This window comes from Ursus arctos, unplaced genomic scaffold, assembly GCF_023065955.2.
Source record: "Ursus arctos isolate Adak ecotype North America unplaced genomic scaffold, UrsArc2.0 scaffold_21, whole genome shotgun sequence".
In the NCBI taxonomy this organism is placed as follows: Eukaryota; Metazoa; Chordata; class Mammalia; order Carnivora; family Ursidae; genus Ursus; species Ursus arctos.
In genome coordinates, this window is record NW_026622886.1 from 10,761,103 (window position 1) to 10,780,067 (window position 18,965).

Genomic DNA, 18,965 nt, shown 5'->3' on the forward strand with positions numbered 1-18,965 from the left:
AAGATTTATAGTCTGCCTAAGTGCCTTTGCGCTGACGGAACCGTCTGTAAGAGTAGATCTTGCTTCTGTCTTACTCATGTTGAACCTCTGGTATTTAGCTTAGTGCTTGGTACCCAGTAGGGATTAAGCAAATCTTTGTTGATAGAGTCTAAACATTCTTAATTTTAGAACTGTTACATAGTAGAAGGGACCTTGGCATTTCTAATAATACTTGCTTTTGGAAAAAGGAAAAGGTTTTATTAGAAATTCTTCTTTTCTCAGTTGAAATCATGTTAGTGATAGAACCATATTGATTTATTTAAAAGATAATTGAACAAAAAGCACTCTTACGAGAGAAGAAAAAGAACAACAGGCTTTCTGATTTGGGAGGTTTTGTTCCCAAGGAGTACAGAGCAATGACAGGTTGGTTATTCATGAGAAGAGGCAATCCAGCAGTCGTTTATATTTTGTTTGGATAGGCATTTTTCTGAGCACTCACCAAAAGACAGTTTTATAAAGATGGCTAGGAAGAAAGAGAATAAATTAGATTAGAATGTATCAATCATATGAGCTTAATGGAGAGGCAACAGAAAATAAATTTTTGTCTTATAAGAAGTAAAAACAGAATATCCATATACCCCAAAAAATTTATAAATAAGAATCTAATGATGTCAGTTTGTTGCCAGAGAATGATTGTACTGTCGCAGTACTGTGACTTCACAGAATTAGATTGTGAAACCCAACTGTGAAGGAAAAATTCTTTAAGTGTATGGTTTCGATAAGTGGCAAGAGAAGTTATGAAAAATTCATGAAAGGTAGAGAGATTTCAAGTTCTGATTCAAATTTCTCCATAATATAGTTCTGAGATGTGGAAACTTGGCTAATTAGTTTTGTAAATTAGATTTTATGTAGCTTAAACATGAGTGCTAGAATCTAATTTTGCTAATATGGGATGGCTTTTTAAAAATACTTACTGAATTTTATATTTTTATGTTCCAGAGAGCCCTATTTTAAGCAGTGCATCGTAGAACCTAAATTGAAACTGCTAACTTGTATAAATTTATCCTAAGGAAATAATTCTAAGTATGGGAAATTATTATGCACAAAGATGTTCATTTTCATTACAGTGTAGTTTAGTCAAGAAAATGTCCTGCTATAGGGAAATGATTCATTAAAATGTGGCAATGCACTTGAAATTTAAGCATTAAAAGTGCTATTTTAGAGCAATGGTTTCTTATTTATTACTTTTTAAGTTAAAAAAAAGGGCTCAATATAAGCAAAAATTCAAATAATATAAAAATATGCAAGATTTAAAAAGTGAAAATGGTATTTCAAGTCCTTCCTTATCCCACCCCACCCCCTGCCCCCAACCTAAGCCAACCTAGTTCTTTAGAAGTAAATACTCTAAGCACTTTGGTATCTGTCCTTCCAGACCTTTTTCTAATCAAGTGATTTTTTAATTGTGCTGCCATGAAGGGGCTTCTGGTTCTTCTCAGGTTGAGTAGATGAAGACCAAGTGTGTGGGAACCAGGGTGCTAAACCCTATACCACTTTGTTTGTTCCTATTTATATATAGGGATTTCACATAGGGTTTGATTTAAACAAATAATTGCTCTGCAGTAAAAACAAGTGTTTAAAAACTATGGGCCTAATTTAGAAAATGAAGTCCTAAGCCCTCTAGGGGATTCCAGCTCAGGAATTCCAGATCTTACCCAGTTTACCATTTTGCTACACGGTGACAGGAATGTGCTACACAGACCTCTGCTGATTTCCTCGCTAGTCTTCTGGCTGCTAACCAGTCACCTTGTTAGAATTCACTGCCCCTCCCCACCCCCACCACCCCTGCCTTTTTTTCCCATCTCTCTAAATCTTACCTATTCTTTAAGGTTCTGCTCACCATTGTTTTGTTCATTCCTTCTTTCAACATATTTTTAGTGAACACCCACGTTTTGACTGATACTGAATGGGAAATATGTAGAATTTTGTATCAAAAGCTCATAAACTAGTAAAGGATGACCTTCATGTCAATAAGGGCAATAATGTATTTTGCAAAGTAAGGGCATTGTTGGGGGAGCAGGTACTAAAAATAGAAGTGGTCCCTTCTACAGATTTATGTGGCACTTACAAAAAAGGGCACTTTATGATACAGCTACCTTTCTGGGTCTTCAGTAAATACTTGCTCATTTATTAGTTGAGTAATAGAAGACAATGCAGAGTTCATCTGTGAATTAGGGATGAGACTTAAGAAGGAGCGATTTTCATTCTTGAGCAATCAAGTGTGTTAAATAACTTGAATCCAGTTGACTGGATTCCAGTGTTGGGCATGAGCAGAGCTGAGAAAGAGCCTCGGAAGGGCCTTGGTTGTGTCATTCTTGTCCCGTGTGGCCACTTACACTGGTGTGGAAGGATCATAACACAGAATGCCGGTTGTGTCTTCTTTATCACCAGCTGCTTAGTCAGAAAGTCATGAATTCAAGATCCTTCATCTTTACCTTACTACCTTTACAACTTAGGCATATTCCTTAACGTCTTCGAGACTCAGTTTCCTAAACTGCAATGTGTGAACATGTGTGTCTCCCAGGTTTTCAAAAAAAGACTGTGTGAGAGTCCAGAGCTCAGTCTACTGCTTTCTTCGTGATATCTGCCACTTTCTTGTATGTTATTTTTACTATAATTTTATAGTAACATTTGAATTTTCTTCTTTAAAAAAGGCAGAAAACTCTTGTCCTCTAGCCTTTCCTCATTATAAGGCTTCAAAATAATCCCAGGCAAACTCGTGATGGATTCCATCTTTCCAAGTGTTGAGACTTAGTTCTTCGGTCCAGAATAAACCTTACAGTTGTGGTTTAAGGCAGTCTGTTTTATTCGTAGATTGTAAAAATGTTATTTAGATCTCTTTTTAAAATGAAAAAATACATCAGATATGATGTGTAAACCTAACAATGGTATTAGGACTACTTCCTATTCCAGCTTTCATTTTCTTTTTTTCTTTTAAAACACTGTGCTTTCCTGAAGACCTGTCTTGTTCAGTATATGTAAGTACTGTGTAGTGTATGTGCATAGTGGCCAGTATATACGTATACAACACTTTATAGCTTGCTGGCAGTTTGATTAATTTAATCAAAAGTAGGGTGGGATAGGGGCGCCTGGGCGGTGCACTCAGTTAAGCCTCTGACTCTTGGTTTCGGCTCAGATCATAGTCTTAGGGTCGTAAGATCAAACCCTGCTTTGGGCTCTGTGCTGAACACGGAGTCAACGTTTCTCTCTCCCTTTCCCCCTCCCCGCCTTGCTCGCTGTCTCTCTCTCTCAAAAATAAATAAATCTTTAAAAAAAAAAAGTAGGATGGGATAAATTATATAAAAGGTAAATATTAAACCTCAGTTGATTTTTTAAAGAAAATTGGAACATAACAGTGGATCTGAAAATTACAAGCCAGGGGTTCAATACAGCAATGTACAATATTTTTGTGATCATATCGTATTGTATAGTCCTTAGGGGTGAAAGAGATGGAAAATTAGGTTTTTAACCTTTTATAAAAATACATAGAAAGAATGATGAATAATGATAATAATTAACATTTTTTGAGGGCTCAATACACTGATCTATGCACTTTACAGGTATTAAGTCATTTAATCTTCACAAAAACCCAATGAGGGAGGTATTTTTTCATGAGGAAACTGAAGTATAGAGGCATAGGTCCCACAGCTAGTGAAAGTCGGAATTTAAGCCAAAGCAGTTTGACTTTGGAGCCCAAGGTCTTAACTACTGTCAATTCATTAGTGTGGTGATGCTTCTTGACATTGAATTTTTTGAAATAAAATCTTCTCTCTTAATTGAAGTGTGGAGATTTGCTGAATAAGTCACTTGGAACTTCCCCATAAAATCACTCAATGCAAGTCCTGTTATTGATTAATTCATTTAATGAAAGGATAGCAAATAGCTCAGTAAGCTTTGTACAGTTTCAAACATAGCATAAGGCATTTGCCAGTGATTCCACATCAGTAAAACAACTTTGAACAGGCAGGTAATATTCTATCCTTTTCAAGATGTGCTTAACTGAAATCTCTGTACTCAGTCAGGTATGGGATTTTGTGCATAGATTTTATAATCCGAATTTAAAATCATGTTACTCTTGAATCACTAAGTTCTACACCTGAAACTAATATTTCACTGTATTAGTGTAATTATACTAACTGAAGTTTAAATTAAAACCTGGGAAAAAAATGAAATCATACTGCTCTTTAGGACAAAACCTAGCCCTTTCCCAGTCCCTGGGGAACAGTGCTATGTAGGCAATCTAAGCATGTGTTTGAGCATTAGCTAGGAAGCACCAAAAGAGAGAGAAAGACGTTAATGTTTTGTAATTTTTAAAGAAACAATGAGGTACTCTTTCTGGGAAAAATCATACCTTTTTGTGACTCTTAATTTGTTTGGAGTTACTATCATTTTGAAATATATGTGATGGATTGTGGGGGAGACACACCGTAGATTCAGTGGTAATCTGGCCCTGCTTTGGAGCATGGTGGGGCAGATGCAGTAAATTATTCACAATTATCTAACAAATATAAATGAAATCATGGCTATGAAAAATGGAAAAATGAATACAGAATGTCAGCTATCTGGCAGTGTTAGGTTGTGTTCATTAAATGAAGGCCTTTTAGTTGGGCTGTTCTTACTGGGGAATGAGTGGAGAGGGAGAAGTAGGAAAGAAAGTGGCAGTTTAGGGGCGCCTGGGTGGCACAGTCGTTAAGCGTCTGCCTTCGGCTCAGGGCGTGATCCCGGCATTATGGGATCGAGCCCCACATCAGGCTCCTCTGCTGTGAGCCTGCTTCTTCCTCTCCCACTCCCCCTGCTTGTGTTCCCTCTCTCGCTGGCTGTCTCTATCTCTGTCAAATAAATAAATAAAAACTTAAAAAAAAAAAAAAGAAAGTGGCAGTTTAGGAGCTCCTAGGAGTTTTAGAAAGAGGAGATTGTAAGTAACCATTAAAAGTAACTTTGTGGAATATTATTGATAAGGAAATTGGGGGATGTTTTATGAAATGCAAAAAGCAGGATATAAAATAATATGTACAATATGAGCCTATTTTTGTTTTAAACATATACAGAGAAAAAGTATAGTTAAAAAAAGTTATATATACCAATATGTCATCAGTGATTATCTCTGAATAATGGGTTTCCAGAATAAACAATTTTTATGTATCCTTTTTTTTCTTTTTTCTTTTTTTGCACTGAAGATCTATTGCTTCTGTGAGAAAAAGCAAAATAATTAAAAAAACCCTCTTTGCTAGTGGACATCAGAAGCGTAGCTTCAAATGAACTGGGAAAGAAGGAAGGGTAGTCAGGACATTTTTTGAGCAAAGACCATCATGACACCTAAGTTGGTTTTTAGGTGGCTTTGAGGGTAGTTAGCTTGAACTTCAAGTTGGATTTAGAGCTTCCCCCCTCCCTTTTTTTTTTTTTAAACTGATATTTGAATAAAAAGGTGCACAGCCCTGACCAAAGGGTAGAGGAGAGACTTGATTGCAGGGAGTAAAGATACTGAGTTAGGCCATTGTTTCACTTTGCTGCCAAGATAATTGAGTAACGTAACACTGTGTACTTGTCCTTTATGTAATCTACATAGAGTCTCTTGTCCTGAGGACGTGCACTTGAACTGACTTCACAGCACTGTGTACCAGGGAGCCCGCTGAAGGGAAGGTGCAGTTGGGGAAGGTAGATCAGCTTCGTTTTCCTGCGTGGTACCATTGTGAGGGTGTCCCAGCTAAGGGAAGGTGATGTCAGGCTCCCACCTGAGGATCACCTCAGGGAGGAAACTTTCCTGTTTCATCACTCTGGAAGGTAATGGAATTTAGTGCGGCCTGTGCACCAGGATGCTGCTTCACCTCCGAGAGAGGGGAGAGGGTGGGGCGGTGGATGGTTAGACGTGCTTTGAGTAAGTAGTTGAAGTGAGATACCGTGAAAATTATGGGACACTCCAGGTCTTAAAGTGTAGAAGAAAAATGCTAACTTTACGTGGGGCAAATCATATTTTCCTTTCACTTTTCTTAAAAACAAAGTTTTATTTTTCTTTTAAACTTGGACACGTTAGCTTCTTTCTTCCTTTGTTCTTAAAAGTAGGATTTTCTTTTTCTTTTAAATTTTGGTACTTAGGCAACCTTTCTGCACCTTAAAATTCTGGAAGCTTTCATTTTCAGTTTGCAGTTTAATTATACAGAGAGCTAAGTGTATATTGTATGTTGGTCCAGAAGTGGGTTTGCATTTTTAGAGTTGAATTCTAAGAATATAAGGATATGTTATGGGGGAAAGTATGAAAGTACACTTTTGTATGAATTCTGAATAATAATTTTTACTCATTTGAAATGCTGATGAACTCATAACTTACTTTCTAAATTTAGGTATTTCAGATTTACAAGTGCCAGAGAAAACTTGTAAGGAAACGTATTTATGTTTTATTCTTATGTACACTATGTTTTACACGGAAGTGTTGAGTCAGTTTATAGAAAACAACACCTACAAGAAATGTTGGTTTAAAAAAAAATTACAAAGCTAGTACCAGAGAAAATAAAACTAGAAGTATAACATTAAGTGAATAAATTGATCATAGATTTGAATTTCTGATATACCTGTAAGTTTCCTCACTGCTGAATTAAAAAAAAAAGTTGTCTCAATATTTATTAAAGAAAGGTAAAAATACCAGTTTTCAGTAGCAAGGCTATCTGTAGCTATTATTTATAAATAAAGTTTCATATGACTTTATACGTGAATGATTGATGAGAAGGGGATGTTCTCAGCAGTTCTCAGGAAATTAATGAACGTCAATTGCTTGTCAATTAAAGGAGTGAGTCATTAAGTGGTAGTTTTTAAATAAGATACATGTAAGAAATGTTTAAGATAGAGTAAGAGAAAAATACGTTGTTTTATTATTGAAAAGCAGTTTCTCAGCTTCAGAACAGGGTTCTCTGATTGAACTCCTTTGCTTTCCAACTATTCCTCAAGTTTTTTCAAACAGTAGCCCTAACTGATATTTCTGGTAATAGTTGACTTCCTGTGTTACAAAAAGAATTTTTGTGTTGCTGTGAATTTAATCAGAATATCTAGTTAAATGATTGAATTTTTTCCCCCCATTTTTTTAGTTGGTTGGTTTGTTAGGGACTGGATGTAATCTAACTGATGGCACTTGGTAGGATAAATCGTACTTTGTTCATACAGTACACTTAGTTCTTTGGACACACACATATTTATTCTGTTAACACTTTCTCAATAAGTAGAAATGGTTTAACTGCGAATTGTGTTTTAGTTGATTCATTAGCTTGTTTGGGCGTATCCTTCTAAAGAGAGCATTCTTCCAAAAACTAATAAATAAATAAATAAATAAATTAATTAATGGGTTAGTTAGTGGAATTGAAGGTTGTGATTCTGAAAACAAAGTTGCTCCGGATCTGGTTTTCTTTGAAAAATTATTTGAGATGTGTTGAGGATTTATTATACAGATTTATTATACCCTGATTATTTTTCTGAGCTTAAAACATATTTGGTTGTCTTTTAGGCATATAGAAAGAACTGATAAATTTTATGACATTACTCTTTTCTGTCAGTGGGCAACCTTGGAGTTGAGTGGTTGTTTTATGCAGTCAGCTAGTTTTTGGATCTCAGTAGCTGAATCATGGCGGTGACTGCTCAAGCTTTTGTGCTTGTTTGGGAATTATCAGGACCACCAATTTTACAGCACTTCAGTGTTACTGAAATGGCTGTTAATTGTCCTTTCACTTCTCCCAGGTTTTCCTAGCTTGCCAAGAAAGTTTGATATCACTACCTCCTACCTAAATGAAACTTATGTGAGTGCTTAAATACAGTTTAAGTCAAAGAAGTCAAGATTTTTAAAAGAAGCTAATTATGTATTTTAGCCAAAAAAGAAAAAAAAAAGCAGGGAGATACTTTCATTGTATGTTAGAGGTGAGCCTTTTAACCAGGGAGGACAGTGTTTGTGACGTAGTGTGTCTTATATTTCAGTTTATAAGTACTTTTTTAAAAAAGATTTTATTTATTTATTTATTTGAGAGAGAGTGTGAAAGAGTGTGTGCGCATGGGTGCAGGGGGAAGGGGCAGAGGCAGAGGGAGAGAGAATCCCAAGCCTACTTGGCTCCCAGTGTAGAGCCAGACATGGGGCTTGATCCCAGGACCCTGAGATCTTGACCTGAGCTGAAAGCAAGAGTCAGATGCTTAACCAACTGAGCCACCCAGGCGCCCCTCAGTTTCTAAGGACTTTTAAAGGAGCTGAACAATGATAAAAATTTATAAGATATGTAAATTACTATAACTTTGCTGTCATTTGGACCAATTTGAGACTTATACTTTATAGAGTCTGTGGGACAGTTATTGAGTGTGCTCACCTTCATTCCTTAGAATTGTGGGTAGTTCCTATTCCTTGTTTAGCTACAGGACATGAGCAGAAGACATTCATAGACTTCTTCTAGTTATACATTCTTAACTGAATACCATGAATTATATACCTCTGCCAAGCAGCGATAGTGCATTTGGAATACTTGAGATTTCTTTTACATCACCATATTGATTTCTCTTGAGGGCCAAGTGATATATTAAAAGATCACAGGAAATGCAACATATCATTTCTGTCATGTGGGAATTGGCATTGGGCAACCAAATGGATACCTTTCATTTAAAAAAAAGTTCTCTTTTTTAAAAGTGTAAGTGATAGGAAAATTGCTAACTGTATTTTTGGGATTTAATTTTGACTGTCCTTTCCTCTCTGTACCCTTAGTTTTATATCAATTTGGGTAGATTTCTTTGAGGTTCATAATTTCATCATTGCCTTTTGAATGAGGTAGAATTTCCTAGATGTTAGGAACAATTGGGTAGAAAGTGTAGAAGTGGAAAAGCAGAATAAAGGAAATTGGATTGAATAAAGGAAGCTTAGAGAAAAGAGAATCACTTACCTGGTTTAGGTAATCTAGTAGAAGTCATTGAGTCAGGGTGAAACATTAGGAACCCCAAATAAGCAATGTAGGGAGCCCAGTGGGTGAGATGATGAAATCAAAGGGCTAAAAATGAGAAATGATTTTAGTAATAGCTGTAGGGCTAGCTTGAATGGAGAAGAGAGTTTCTCAGTATGACTCAATAGTCAAGCAGTCAAGGTCTCTGATCTTCATAAATGGGACTAGGGTGTCCTCCCGGGTTCTGATGAGCACCCAAGGGAGGCGGGCTTGTCATAGCTGAATGGGAGAGAGTGGTGTTAGGGTGAACACGAGAAAACCAGAGGGATGTGTTTAGGAGCTGTTTGGGATACCTGCTGATTTGAGGGTAAATTCTTCGGGAAAGGGGAATTGTGGGTAACAAATGGAGGATCTGAGGTTCAGGTAATGAAGCTGATACTTAAAAGGCTTTTAAACATTGGTTTTGCTTAAATAGAAGAAGTTAATCATTGAGAGAAATTGGTGAAGATTTAAGTTTATACAGTTTTAGAGCTTAAAATGAAAGAAAACTAACAGCCATAAAGTCAACTTACTGTTTGGGTGCTGCAGAAAGCAAATTAAATAGACATACTCCTTCTTTATGAAATTATTATATGATTAAACAGTTAAGTGTTATTCAAAAGAATGAATCAATATTTTTTTATGAAACAAGGAAGTAATTTGTGTATCAGCTGAGTTCTGGTTTTGTTTGCCATAACCTTTCTGAAAGCTAATTTAACTGACCACATAATATATCCTGTTTGGTTACTGCTTACTTTTGAATAACAAACAGAAACACAAAATATATATACTCAAAGAGAAAATGAAAGGAGCAGACGGAGTGCACACAATTTGTGCAAATATATTTATACAAGTATAAAATACCCACCTGCTGGACAAGTTTTGAGTTTTCTGACTAAATGTGATAATACTGGTAACAGAGTAACTCAAAACATTTTTGTTATGGGAATATAACAAAGTATTAAGCTCTCATTTAATGCCTTTCTTAGTAATTAGGCATGACAGGCCTACTAACTCATAGCTGTGCCGGATTTTTCAAGTGTATTATTTAACCTTTGCAATGAGACAGAATGCTTCCTCCAGCACAAGGAGCAGATTTTCTCTGAGATAATGGTTTAGTAAATCGACACTCATACATTACTCTTTTTCCTAACTTTTAAAAACAAGCAATTTGAACATTAATGTTTTTCATTTTTGTAACTGAAGTTGAATTTATAAGGAGTGTCTGGTATTAGTTTATATTCTTTTAAGTCAATCATTCCCTGACATGACTCTGTAGACCAGGGCTGTCCCATGACAAAACGATCATAGGGAACATGGAGTGAGTTCTTCATAAATCTAAATGTGTTCAATGGAAAGGCTGTCTTGTAGTCTGAGATTTTGCCCCTTCTGCATTCTTTTTATTTTATTTTATTTTTTTAAGTTTTAATTTATTCATTCATTTTAAGTAATCTCTTCCTCCAATGTGGGGCTCGAACTCATGACCCTGAGATCAAGTCACATGCTCTTCTGACCTAGCCAGTCAGGCGCCCCTCCCCTTCTACATTCTTGGTGTTAAAATGTGCACTTATTTTTTAGAAAAAGTGATTTAAAATTTTTAGACTTTGTGTATATATATATATATATGCAAAATTTTTACCAGTTTTATTGAGATATAATAATTTTTAGACTTTGTGTATATATATGTGTGTGTATATATATACACACACATATATAATTTTTCCCAGTTTTATTGAGATATAAACTGTGTGAGTTTCCGGTTTACAGCATAAAGGTTTGACTTATGTATATTGTGAAATAATTACCACAATTCTTAAGTTTAGTTACCACCCATCATGCCATATAGATAGAATAAAAAGAAATGAGGGGGAAAAACCCTTTTTCTTCTTGTGGTGAAAACTGTTAAGATTTACTTTCTTAACAACTTTTATATATCCTACAGCAGTGGTAACGGTAATCTTCATGTTACACGTTACATCCCTGGTACTTGTGTATCTTATAACAGGATGTTTGTACTCTTCGACCTCATCTCTGGTAACCACAAGTCTGATCTTTTTTCTATGAGTTTGGGGTTTTTTTCCTTTCTTTTCTTTCTTTTTTAAAAAAGATTCTACACATAAATGAGATTATATGGTATTCCCATTTCTCTTTTTGATTTATTTCACTTCACTTCATGTGCCCTCAGGGTCCATCCATGTTGTCGAAAATGGCAGGATTTCCTTGGTTTTTTATGGCTGAATAATATTCCATTATGTGTGTATGTATATTTATACACCATGACTTCTTTGTCCACTTACCTGTCAGTGGACACTTAGGTTGTTTTCATGTTTTGGCTATTGTGAATAATGGTGCTCTGAACACGGGAGTGCAGATATCTTTTCAAGTTAGTGGCTTTGTTTCCTTTGGGTATGTTCCCAGAAGTGGAATTGCTAGGTCATATGGTATTTCTATTTTTAATTTTTTGAGGGTCCTCCATATTGTTTTCCATAATGGCTGTACCAATTTACAATCCCACCAGCAGGGAGTAAAGTTCCCTTTTCTTCACAGTCTAGTCAGCATTTGTTATCTTTTGTCTTCTTGATGATGGTAATTCTAGTAGGCACGAGGGGGGAATGATTGTTTTTAAAGATTTTATTTATTTGAGAGAGAGAGAGGGAGCATGTGCGAGCAGGGGAGGGGCAGAGAGAGAGAGAGAATCTTAAGCAGACTGCATGCTGAGCACCGAGCCCTATGGGGTGCTCAGTCTCATTACCCTGAAATCATGACCTGAGCCGAAACCAAGAGTCGGACACTTAACCAACTGATCTACCCAGGTGCCTCTTGGGAAAGATTGTTTTTAACTTGGTAAAATCTGATGGGAAGTTTGGTTAATGAGATCTAAATGTTTGCAAACCACTGTTTTAAAACTCTTTAATTATAGACGGAACCCCTAAGTGCTCGGTGTATCAGAAATTCACCTAAACTAAAATAGGTAGGAATCTGTATGTCAGGGTCCTTTTCTAAATATATACTGTTAGGTTGCTTTTGTTAAATCATGCCGTGGTAATAATTCCAAACTCTTGGTGGCTTTCAACCACAACCTTTCCTTCTTTCTTTCTTTCTTTCTTCTTTTCTTTTCTTTTCTTTTCTTTTCTTTCTTTCTCACATTACCTGTTGCCTGTGAGTTACCATGGATTGGCTGCAACAGCTGGGGCTCTGCATGTGTCTTTGTCCCAGGACCCAGCCTGAAGAAGCAGCAGTAACCTAGGATGTGCCAGTCTCACGACAGGGAAAAGGAGACATAGCCCAACTGTCTCTGCTTGTAGGTGTTGCCGCTGCTCTCGTTCCATTGGCCAATGCAAGTCACGTGGCCAAGTGTGAGGTCAGTGGAGATGAGGAATTATAATCCTCTCATAGTCCCTTCAAGTAAGAGGGCAACAGGTGGAGATGATTCTCTTACAGGAGGGCAGCAATAATGGGAATAAAATAAAATCTACACTATCATGTATACTGAAACACTCATGTAGTATATATGAATAAAGGACAATAATAAATAGGTATCCACTGTCAAGCTGAAAAAATATAACCAATACCTTTGAAGCCCTCTGTCTGCTTTTATATCACTTATCCAAATATAACCATTCACGTGAAATTTGTGTTTATCATACCCTTCATATATTCCGGTGTGTGAATATCCCACAATTCAGGTTTTCTCTTGAGTTAATTTCAGTTTTTTGCTAGTATAAACATGCTGCTGAGGACATTCTTTTATGTGTCTTCTGATGTACAGTGCAAGAATTTCTTCAGGGTATGAACTTAGGGAATTGTTGGAATGTGGGGCATATATATCTTTAATTTTAGTAGATAATGCTCACTGTTTTCCAAGGTGCTGTAAGCTACTGTTGCACTAGTATTGTTTTATGTATTACCAGTGCTCATGTGCTTGTTCACATTTGAAAGTCTGACATCGCACTTTTAGTGTAGTGAATGTAAATCTGATTCTTTTTTGAATGTACAGGGAGGCGGTCCTCCAACTTTTATGTGTACACAAATCACTTGGGGATGCTATTAAAAGTGCAGGTTTTGATTCATAGATTGGGGTAGGGATGGGAGCTGAGATCCTGCATTTCTAGCAAGCTCCCAGGTGATGCCAGTGCTGTTGGACCATAAACTGTACTTTGAGTAACAAGGGTCTAAGGCACTACAATAGAGTTGCCCCTGTGTTGTTTGTGCATAGCACCTAAAGAGTCTTTGGAACAAAACCGCTAAATAATAGTATTTGATACAGCCACTCAATCTAGGGTTTTTGAATCATGCCTTATATTTTTACTGACACTAGATGAGTAGTATAGATAAATAATTTTTTTTTCACTTAGGGATTTTGCGATACAAAAAGTCCCAAGACTGTTTTAACCATTCTCCTTGTACTCTACTGCTACAGATTTTTTTTTTTTTTAATTTGCAACTTCTGTTTTGGGCAAATATTGGCCATTAGTGAGTAGAGTAGCAGATTCTTTGTTTAGAGATTTATTTCTTTGTAACTGACACACAGAATTCAGATTTTAAACCAAGGCCACTCTGTTAAAGCTCTAAAGACACTGTTTTTTCTCAGCTAGGTTGGTAATAGGTTAATATAACCTAGTAAGTAGCTGAGAAGTGACTCATAAATATCTCCATTGGCAATTCTTTTTTTTTTTTTTTTAAAGATTTTATTTATTTATTTGACAGAGACAGCCAGCGAGAGAGGGAACACAAGCAGGGGGAGTGGGAGAGGAAGAAGCAGTCTCCCAGCGGAGGAGCCTGACGTGGGGCTCGATCCCATAACGCCGGGATCACGCCCTGAGCCAAAGGCAGACGCTTAACGACTGAGCCACCCAGGCGCCCCTCCATTGGCATTCTTTAACCTAAGTACCTTAAAGCTAGGGTTCCGTTTTTTTTTTTTTTAATTATTACCTGTTTTTACTCATACACGGGTAAATAATGTAGAACAACCCATTTTTATTTGGTGGCATATATGTACATTACTCATTTTAAATCCATTACGAATTATTTTGATTGTAATCCATTGCTCAGTGAGTTCCTAGGCGGTTTCTTTGAAAGAAGAAAGTTTAAGGAGTCTTTAAGGGAGCTAATGGAACTTGTCAGTACGTAAGCATTAGGCTAACTGATGATCACTCACTAACTGGATAAAATGAAGGATAAAATAAAAATAAACACATTTTTCAGTGCAAAATGGTGATATGTGATCTATGGCATTTACTTATAACAAAGTAATCCCTACGAATTCCAAATTGCATTATTTAAAAAAAAAAAAAGCTGTTAGGACAGAAACACCACTCAGACTGGCTTACACAATGAAGAGCTATTGGTGCATATAATTGGGAACAAGAAGGCTGAAATGAGCTTTACATAAATGAAATAGAGGTTCTAATTATTATGAGACCCTCTCATCTCCTGGCTTTAATTCTTTCTTTCTGTGGATCCTCTTTTAACGTAGATGGGCTTCCCTTCAAGTGGTAGTGTTGGTGGTGGTAGTGGTGGTAGAGGGAACTTTTTGAGGTGGAAGATAAAGTGGGAGCTTCAGGATGATGTCACTTCAAAGAGAAGTGAGAAAACTCTTCCAGAGGCCTTCTACTCTAAAGTAGCCCTGTAACTTCACTCTTCATTAAATCAGCTGTTTCCTTTGTAGCCTTTATCACAAATTATCTCTTTGTTTGCTCACCTGAGCCCTTTGAGATTTGTTTTATATTTTATTCAATTGAAGATCTCCTTGAGGCAGTGAAATGCAACCAATACTTAATCTACTCATTGGATTCTCAGGGCAAGTCCACAAGAAGGCTGCACCGTAATCCCCTGGGGAGTTTAAAAAGAAAGATGTTCAGGCCTCAAACAGATTTTCCATCAGTAGGTCTGAGGTCCTAGAATCTATTTTAAAATGTTTCTCAGTAGGAATTCCAAGACTCCTCCACAATCACAAGAAGGAAGGAAGGAGAGTGAGTGAATGATGAAGTAGATGAGACAGGCCCTAGCACCTGCTACATACCTCTGTTTGCCATTCCTCGCTACTGATCTATCCAAGGAGTAGAGATGGACATTCTAAGGCATTGGCAACAAACGTTGAAGGATATAATAATTTTCTTTAAAAGCAGCAGTACCGATAACAATAATTCTTAGTCTTGCTGGGTGGGTGGGCAGTGCCGTTGAGCAGTGAGGTCATCTATCCGTCATCAAATAAGTGCCAGTTTCTTGATCTCGGATGCTCTTGGAAGTACAAGGCAGGCCTGGGTGTTCCTGACCTGAGGCCTTTAGACCCATTGGAGTAGATCGCTTTGAAAGCCTCTGTAGCTATGGCAGCAGCTGTCCAAATAGTCGGGCTCTCTACCTGGGTGTATGATCTTGCAGCTTCAGTGACCATCACTGGTGAACTAGCTACAGTATGTGTCTGTGTCTCTTAGTTCAGAGTCTTCAGAGAGGATTTGGTCACTGGCTGGCCACTCACGGCCTACCCTGGGATTGGGGGTCAGAGCAGACTTTGAGAAGAGCATTAAATACTAAGTGCATTATAAGCTTTCTTTTGGTTGGCTTGCAAAGTAGAGCATTTAGTGAGTATCTGTAATCCCTTTTCCTGGTGGTTATTTGGTAGATAACAGAGATTGTATTCCTAAGTCAATCATAATGACTCGTACAAATATGACTCCAACCTATTTTTATATGTAGAATAGATGCCCTGAACAGTATTCAGAATATTTACCAAGTATTTTTATGGCAACCATTATCATTGTCTCCTCATATTTTAATAAAAGTAACATTTTGATAAAATATATATTACATTAAGTTGTAAATAAAGTAACCATTTAATATTTAAAGTATAATGCCATGTACTTTACCTCTTATTATGTACTGACATATGTGAAGTGTTGTAACAATTTGATTCTGAGACCTTTCTATAGTGAATAAAGCCATCACTTTAAATATTTATTTATTTGAGAGAGTGTGGCCACGCGTCTGCATGCGAGAGTGGGGGAGGGGCAGGAGAGAACCTTCAAGCTGACTCCCTCCTGAGTTCCGAGCCCGCACCAGGGCTTGCTCTCCCAACCCATGAAATCATGACCTGAGCCTAAACCAAGAAGTCAGTCCCTTAACCGACTGAGCCACCCAGGCGCCCCAGAAGCCATCCCTTTAATTTGTCCACTGTAGAACTTCAGGGACTTGATGGCTTTACATAGGTATCAATTAGGTAAAGTGTGCAAGGTAAGAAATGCTTTTAACAAAGATTGAGCACAATAGCTCTGTACTGTGTTTCTGTTTACAGAGTAGCTGTATGGTTCAAAACAGTTATGTGTTTAAGCCCACAAAGTATAGTGTCATTACCTTTGGGTTGGTTTAAGAACATGTGTGTTTTATATGAGAATCTCAAGTATCAAGATTGTTAATCTGACTTTTAAAAATTATTTTATTTTCTTCTTTTCAGATCCAATTCCTCTGTGGAACTTGGAAACACCTTTTATTAGTAGAAACATTATTTACTACAAAATGAAGTCAGCATCTTAATTTAAACCAGTATTTGTGTGGTTCTGATTTACCTGCAATGGTTCATGAAGCTTGAGATCTAAGGAGTACAGGGTCTTTTGCGATGACAATATGACTAATAGCAAAGGAAGATCTATTACTAATAACACAAGTAGTGGTCCAAGTAGTGGAGGAGGTTTAGTGGACTGGACTTTAAGCTTAAATACAATTCAGTCTGATAAGTTTTTAAACTTATTATTGAGTATGGTTCCAGTAATTTATCAGAAAAACCAGGAAGATAGGCACAAGAAAGCAAATGGCATTTGGCAAGATGGATTATCAACAGCAGCACAGACTTTCAGCAATCGATCTGAGCAGCACATGGAATTTCACAATTTCTCAGAGCAGTCTTTTCATGGCAATAATGGGCACGCACCAGCAAGCTGTAGCCCCAAGTATGATGACTATGCCAACTACAATTACTGTGATGGAAGGGGCACTGCGGAAGCTGCCGCCATGTTACAGAATGAAGATGCATCTAGTGATGGGGATGAAGACACCATTGTGGAAGCAAACCAGAAATCACCAAAGGAATCCAGTGGTGTCATGGCGCTGCAAATACTGGTGCCATTTTTGCTAGCTGGTTTTGGAACAGTTTCAGCTGGCATGGTTTTGGATATAGTCCAGGTGGGTTTGTCTCTTTGTTTATCTTCACTGTCTTTGTTGTTGAAAGTGCTTTGTGTAGGTTACTAATCTCAAACATTTACTTTAGATTTAATTTAATTTATCCCTTAGTGAAATGCTGACTCACGCAGAGAATCTTCTGTGTCTAGGTGTTTTTGTGTTCGTTTGTTTTCCTTTAGAGGTTCTAAGAGAATAGTCTCATTCTCACTGTCAAGTGACTCTTCATTAGGGATTATAATGATAAAATAACCCCAAAATGAGTACAGTGCAAAACCCAATAAATGTTATATTTAAATACTTCTTTATTTTTAAAATAAAAACATACTTATGGAAATGAATTCAAACAATGCAGAGTATTAAATGAAAGATAAGAAATCTTCCCTTTTCCTCCTTTTCAAACCAAACTCTCTTCCCCTCCAGAGGTTATCATCGTTGGTTTGTTGTGTTTACTTGCAGACATTTTTCTATGCTTACATATATACCTATGTGCAGAGTTTCTTTTTCAGAAAAAAATGAAGTGCTAGATATATTTTTCTGCAACTTATTTTCATTGCTTAATAATAGATCTTAGACGTCTTTCCAAACTAATTAAACAAAGATGTTCTGCATTTTAAAATGAGAGCTTCATATTCCATTGTATGTACATACTAAAAATTACTTATTCACTCTCCCATGCTAATGCTATAATGAATACCCTTATAAATATATTATTATACACTTACACTAATATTTTCCTAGGATAGATTTTATTTATTTATTTATTTTTAAAGATTTTTTTTATTTATTTGACAGAGATAGAGACAGCCAGTGAGAGAGGGAACACAAGCAGGGGGAGTAGGTGAGGAAGAAGCAGGCTCCTAGCGGAGGAGCCTGATGTGGGACTCGATCCCATAACGCTGGGATCACGCCCTGAGCCGAAGGCAGATGCTTAACCGCTGTGCCACCCAGGCGCCCCCCTAGGATAGATTTTAAAGATGGGATTGCTGGGGATTAGGGTGGGTGTATGTGTTTAAGATTTTATAGATACCATCAGATTGAGTTTCAGAAAGATTGCACCAAATATTTATACTCCTACCATCAATGTAGAAGTACTTTTATTTTTCCATGTCCTTATGAGTGTTGAATATTCTTGATCATTTTCATTTTCAGTAATTGATAGGGAAATATTTTCATATTTTAATTAACATTCTTTAATTATTATTAATGTTTAGCATGTTTTCATATGTCTATTGGCCATTCTTAGTTCTTCTGTGAATATTTCTTATATGAATTACTTTTTCATATCTATTATCCATTTTAAAAGTATATATGCTACTTACTGATTTGTACGAATTCTTAATGTAGTATGGTTACAGAGTTCCCTATTATATACTTATCTTTCTAAAGTAGTAAGTTGTTAAAATCTGGTGTTCTGTTACTATGAGTTTTCATTCATCAATCAGAGAAAGATTGGCTTTGTGAAAGTGTTAGATAGAATGACATTTATGTGCCCTTGTCTTTCATTGCTTGCTCCCTAAAAGAAATCTCAGGTCATTTGTGACACACAAAAACTTTATAACAGATAGCATTTTTATCTAAATGGAAAACACACATAAATAGAAACAATTTTTCCACCATCAGTTGGAGAAGGGATATGAAAAGAACTGTCTTAAGATGAATATTGGATTTTACAGCATTCAGACAAGAAAAAAGAAATAAAGGGCATCCAAATTGGTAAGGAAGAGGTAAAACATTCACTATTTGCAAATGACATGATACCATATATAGAAAACCTTAAGACTCCACTAAAACAACTACTATTGATAAATGAATTCAGTAGAGTCA

At 36.6% G+C, this 18,965-nt stretch overlaps 1 protein-coding gene across 5 annotated transcripts in view; it reads left to right on the forward strand.

Annotated features, from left to right (window-relative positions):
* Positions 1-18,965, forward strand: part of SLC41A2 (solute carrier family 41 member 2) — a 107,618-nt gene that overhangs the window by 5,147 nt on the left and 83,506 nt on the right. For 2 of the 5 annotated variants that reach the window (XM_044384473.3, XM_026499766.4), the window contains exon 2: positions 16,420-17,144. In XM_044384473.3, coding sequence (XP_044240408.1) covers positions 16,590-17,144 — 555 coding nt within the window. In that variant the 5' untranslated portion in view covers positions 16,420-16,589. Of the gene's footprint in view, positions 1-5,485; positions 5,818-16,419; positions 17,145-18,965 lie in introns of those variants that run through there. The other 3 variants (XM_044384471.3, XM_044384474.3, XM_044384472.3) reach the window with 3 other exon arrangements.